The 6,000-nt window shown below is 42.4% G+C and overlaps 1 protein-coding gene across 1 annotated transcript in view; it reads left to right on the top strand.

The window, feature by feature from the left end:
* The first annotated feature begins 2,756 nt into the window (after positions 1 to 2,756).
* DMD (dystrophin) overlaps positions 2,757 to 6,000 on the top strand; it is a 1,295,019-nt gene continuing 1,291,775 nt past the window's right edge. The window contains exon 1 of the mRNA XM_078390471.1: positions 2,757 to 3,046. Within this exon, the coding sequence (XP_078246597.1) occupies positions 2,971 to 3,046 (76 nt within the window). The 5' untranslated portion in view covers positions 2,757 to 2,970. The remainder of the gene's footprint in view (positions 3,047 to 6,000) is intronic.

The raw sequence follows: 6,000 nt of genomic DNA, 5'->3' as shown, positions 1-6,000 counted from the left end.
GTGGCTTGTTCTTTAGTTTGTGGTTACAGAATTCTGGCCAAAAATCTTTTAAAGAAATTTTCCCCCTTAATAGTCCAGCTACATAATTCAAGTCAATGATACAATAACTTAAGCCTCAGAGAAGGAAGAGCATAGAGTAGAATTATCTTGAATACTTGCAGTGAGACCATTTAGCAATTAGTTTGTGGAAACAATCTTTAGAGTTGGCCCTTTAAGATAACTTCCTATTGTGTTCTCAGGTAGTAAAATGTATTTTTCTCATATGTATTACAGTGCACATATATTGTGCATGAATTCTCCTACAAAGAAGTAATATTCAGGGGAGGAAGTCATGTGGTGGAAACTAAAAGCTTTCCCGTAATGCCATGAATGATTCCATTACTTCCTGTAATCATATCACTGCACAGATCTATGCTCGAGTAAATTTGGTAATGATCCACTCTTATGCATCTTGACTCCAATGGGACTAACCCCTAGTGTCAGGTCAGTATAGATAGGATTACACCCGATGGATCTAATGGAATAGCATAAGTGTTTCACTAAGAACCTTGAAGTGCATGCCAATTACAATGATTATGTGGAAACTTGTAGTTCTATTACACCTGCCCCCAAATAAGGCTTCCCCGAAATGCCATTACTAATTTTGTTGTGAGTATTTTAAAAAGTATCTGAGTAAGAGCTTTAATTGTGTGCTGTCTTGGTTGTGTGGGAGCTATCACATATTTTACTCTGGCTCTATCTATCCCCAAACCAGGCAGGGAAATAGTCATATGGTGAAAACCTAAAAGGGCCAACACAGTAGTAATTAGTCTTGCTGAGTTCAGTCAACCTTACTGTTTAGTACTATATGTGTCTAGATTCTAGTCCCATCCACTCTTGACTGGAGCACACTCCATCTTTTTAAGTAAACATAGAATCCAAAAAAGGAAGGATGTACTGAGGGTTCACGGGATTACAGTTTACATGGAATCATGCTGATAGCCAGTATGGTTTAGGGGAGTGGGATGGTAAAGCACTCCTTGAACATCTGAGATATTTTGAAAATTGGTGTGGTATGAAATTGATTGAGTCCAGACTATCTCAAGGACCATGCCCTGCCCCTTTATGAGCTGCTTGGCTGTCAAGATTACCAGGAGATGTCTTCCTCTTGGTCCCGCCACCCTCACAGGTGCATTTGGTAGGGACACAGGACAGAGCCTTCTCTGTTGCTGCTCCCAGACTTTGGACAAGGCCACGTCTTGGCTGTTCTCCCGCAAGCGGACAAAGACCTTTCTCATCAGGCAAACTTTCCCTTAATGCCTGGCCATCTGAATGGAGTTTTTAAGTGGATGGTTGTGCATCACTGCTTTGAATGTGTTTTTGGTGTTGCTTTTGTTTACTATTTCTTAGAGTAGTATCTGTTTGATCCTTTTTAGTATTTGTATGCTTACTGCTTTTAGCTTTTAATATTGTATTTTAATGATTGTATGCCGATTTAGGTCCTTCTTAAGGAGAAAAGTGAGGTAAAAATATTTTAAATAAATAATAAGCACATTACAACAGACTCATGCTAATTAAATAATTCAAGGTAATGATTACACTCCTGGGTGGAAAAAATGAGGGTTTTTGCAGACCGTACAATAGTTGTGTAGCTGTTGTCAGAAATGCTGCTGCTCTCCGTTTTTCAGGATTACTGTGTTTCTGGCATTCACCCTCACCTTATTAAGAGGGTGCACATGCACATGAGGACAAGGCTTCTACACCTTTATAGTTCTGTAGAAGATGGGATTTCAGCAGGTGCCTCTTGTCATCTAGCTTACCCTTGATGAAATTTCCATTTTCTGCAGGGCTGTTCAAGGTGCAGGCATCTGGCTCTCTTTTGCATTCTGGATGGGGAGACTGTAAAATCTGTCACCTTTCTTTGCACATGCCTGACGCTTCCGGGGGAGGATTACAGTGCCAAAACTGGCAAGTCACAAAACAGACAGGAAGAGGAACAGGAAAGGTGCCTGAATTCTATATGCAGGCGTTGTATTATACAGAATGTAAGGTCACACGTTCATCCAGCGGTCTTCTCCCTACTGTTGCCATTCTTAACGCTGCCTAAACTTGAGTGGGTGGGTAGGACACGAATCGAACTGGCAGGTATCTCTTTCCATGTCTCCCGTCCCTGAAGTTAGGTCGATTTGCTTAGTACTAAATGTTTTGTTGGTAGCACCGCTGCGGATCACCGGCACTCGCTTCTTTTTTTTTTTCGCCTTCCCCTCCCCAATCCCGGTTCTTGGGTAGAAGATCCTGGGGGAAGCTTAAGGACAGGACGTGCAAATGAGTGGGAGTCAGCCGGATGCCTGCTCTGTTGTGTCAATGCGACCGCTCTTAAAGAAGGGCTGTTAAATCATTCATGCCCCCTGTTTTCTTCTCTGGGCAATTTGCTCTCTAATTGAGCCTGTTTGCAATTGATCCGGTGGGGTGGGGTGGGGTGGGGTGGGGTAGGGAGGGGAGAGAAGGAACGTCTCTCGGGAGTCTCCCAAGTTGGCTGCTCATTTATTCCTTCTCCACTCTCACCCTGGCTCGGAGTCTCTTGTCCTGGCTCTATTTTTAAGGCAGGACATCCAGCAGCCCGGCCGGCGGGCACCTGTTCTTTCTGCTCTGAGGAGCGGAGTTTTGACAGCTCCGTTGCCTATCTGAGCCTCTAGTGCCAGCCTGCCTCGCCGCCGCCAGCCTGCCTGCCTGCCTCTTCCCTCCCTCCTTCCCTCCTGCTCCAAGTTGCACGCCTCAGGAGGGAGCCGCGCTGCACGGGGTCTGCCCCCGCCTCTGCCCTGGCTGCTCCGCCTGAGGAAAACAGAAACCGCTCCTTTTAAAAAACTTTGGCGCGCGGGAGGGTCTTTTCTCTGACTTGGGAGACGCTCCCGCCTGAGGAGTCAGGAGGGAAGCGCGTCCTCTTCTCTCTTCCTGGGCACCCGTTAGGATTTGCAGTTGGTTCCCTGGGCTATGGCGGAATCAGGAGGGCACCCCGAAGACGACGCTGCAGTGGACGAGTTCAATGACATTATCAAGAGCAGATCCGGTAGGATAACCTGTTTGGCCGTTTTGTGGGGAACTCTCCCCCCCCCCCCGCCGCTTTTTGTTACACATTCGGATTTGTATTGCAACCCCTGACTTTCCCAAAGTTTGGGAGCGACTCCTCGGCACAAGCGAGGCAAAGTCTAGCTCGAAAGTTGCTGTGGCGAAAAGTTTTCCCTCACAGCAAGTTCCAAAAAAAAAGTCTTTCTGCCCAGTTAGACTGTATGCTTTACTGGATTTGTGTCGTGTATGCAATGGCGTGTAGAACGCTGCATTTTACTTACGTTCAGAGCTCTCTCTCCTCAAAGATCAAAAAGCATTTGCAGTTTGCACGAAATATATTTGCATTTCTTTCTTTTCTCTGTTTTCCAGAGAGAAAGAGAGAGGGTAACATTTATCACCAGAGATGCTTTCAACAAATTAAAAATTAATGTGTCAGTTAGCTTTCAATGAAAAAAAATGCATGCATGAAAGGTCACTTGGAAAAAGAGAAGGGGAGGATATAAAAAGATTGTAAAGATAGTTTAGCATATTTTAACAACCTGATTTTTTTCCATAGCATATTCTGAAAGGCTTTGAAATGGACAGGGCATGGATGATTTAAGTTTTTAGAATTAGAGGATTGCTGACACAAACTTATTTTTCCTAACTTTATGCTCCACAACAATTTCAATGTCTTAATACAGAGGTAATATTGTGGTGCTGTTCATAAGGAGAGAAGACCATTAAGGCTCTAAATGGAAGCAGCTGCCATGGTACTATACTGGATAAAGTTTCAGTTGCCTGAACTGCCTTCCTGACTTTAGCCTTGGAAAGCAACCAATTCACAGGCAATGCCGGTATTTATAGATCATTCAGAATTCATATTTTTTATGAGGGGAAATACACACAAGAGTGCTGAGGTACTTAATTATTTTTGAAAAGTTATATACTTCACAAGTAGAAGCGGAAAGGAGATTAATGATGCTGTCATTCCTTCTCACTTAGGCATATGCCTGAGTTTGACTGAGGGACTTGTTTCTCTCATTTCAAAGTTAAAATCCAAAGAGTAAAGTAAATCAGTTTGCAAGTCCTCAGAAACAGTGAAGTGAAGGAGAGGAAGAGGAACCTGGATGGCACCAATCCCAGGCTTGAGTATAACACTGGGCTTTAAAGAACACACACACACACACACACACACACACACACACACACACACACACACACACACACACACACACACACACACACACACACACACACAGAGCATTGTATATTATTGGCATTTCATTTGAGCCCACTTACATGTGTAGCACTGGCATCTCTTGGCACTGTAGGCTAAGCAGAAGCTTGATAATCCTCTGCATTTGGACAGTCAGTTTTGCAACCTCTCACTCTCAGAGAGAAACAGAAGGAAACATTCCTCTTTTTTACTCATAGTCACATTTATTTCCATAGGACACCCCTCCCCCCAAGGATCTCTAGAAATCTTTGTGGTCATTTTTCCCTCAGCAGAAATGCCAAGCTGCCTGGGACACTACAATATCTGAGCATTTTTCATGTACAGGATTTATGCAGAAAGGGCTTTAAGCTGCCCAGGGTTTGGCAATTTTTTGATCAGAACAAAAGGGGAAGTAAGAGATGAGAACAGGATCATGTTTCCAAAGAAGCTGGGAGATCTCACTGGTACAGGAAGGAGTATCATCAGGGAGTCTCGCCATGGTGAGACTTTGAAAGTTGCTAAGAATGTGAAATGTTTTAAGCACTTGTTTCTACTATGCATGCCACACTTGAGGACCATGTTTAAATGAGAAGGTGACCATGTGAAACTCCACACAAGTAGGATCTTCAGGCACTTCAAATCATGTTTACATCAGGCATGCATTTGATTTTTGTTTTCTGAAGACGTTTACATGTTAAACTAAGGAGATGCCACACCCTTGCTGGAATGGATTTTTGGTTCATTTTGATTTTTTGTTGAAGAAGGACTTCAGATTCCTCTTGCCACTTCACATGACAGTTCTGAGTTTTGTGTACTGTATTTGGTGGCTTATGTTTACCATCAAACTCAGAGGTTACCTTGAGAGATTTATCCCTTTTACAAAAAGAAGAAATCCTGTTGATGATTCAACCCAATTAATTGATTGACTATTGTCTTCTAAGGAACTAGAAATGCCATCCACCAGTTATGGCATCCTTGATATTATTGAAAAAATATCTTTGTTATACATGTAAACACATGTTTAGAAGAACACATGTTTAGAGGTTCTGATCTTTCCAGAAAATACTCATTTTCAGCTTTAAAATCTTCATATTTGCTCTTTAAAAATGTAAAGAAGTTGAAATGGTATCAGGTGGTAAATTATAGGATGAGTGGGCTTTGGGCTTCAAGACTGTAGATAACAAGGCATAGCTGATACATTGTCTTGGTATTTGGGTGTTAAGTTCTCCTGCTTTCTAAAGCTTGTAATAGATGAGAAATAAACTTTCTTAATAGTATTGCAAACATGCACACTTGTAAGTCAGTCTTTTCTAAACACTGGGGGATGTATTTTCTGAATAAACATACATGATTATGTCAGCATAATTTGCTTTTTTAAAAAACGTCATCCCAGTGTTCATATGGACAGCATCTGGAATTAATGAAGCTACATCTTGTACAATAGACAACTGTGAGGTAAAGACTGCCATATCATCAGAAGATTTAAACCAGCAGATGAGGAAAGTAGGGCCTTGGAGGCAAATCCTGTCTGTCCGAACTAGTAGAGCCAGTGGCTAAGGATTCTAGGAGTTGCAAGCTACTGACATATGAATGGCTACACACTTCCCATCCCTGGTTTCAATGTAGATTTCCACTACCCAGGAGCAAGATTCCCATAATAATTAGTGCTTATGCAAACCTGAATGTTAGTAACTAATGTATCACTTTCCTTTCACTCTTGCTCAGAGTTTGTAACTAGGTTATGTCTTACTTTGAAA

The sequence above is a fragment of the Pogona vitticeps genome, chromosome 3, assembly GCF_051106095.1.
Source record: "Pogona vitticeps strain Pit_001003342236 chromosome 3, PviZW2.1, whole genome shotgun sequence".
NCBI lineage: Eukaryota > Metazoa > Chordata > Lepidosauria > Squamata > Agamidae > Pogona > Pogona vitticeps.
The sequence above is the reverse complement of the archived record's forward strand: the minus strand, read 5'-3'. Positions and strand labels throughout refer to the sequence as shown.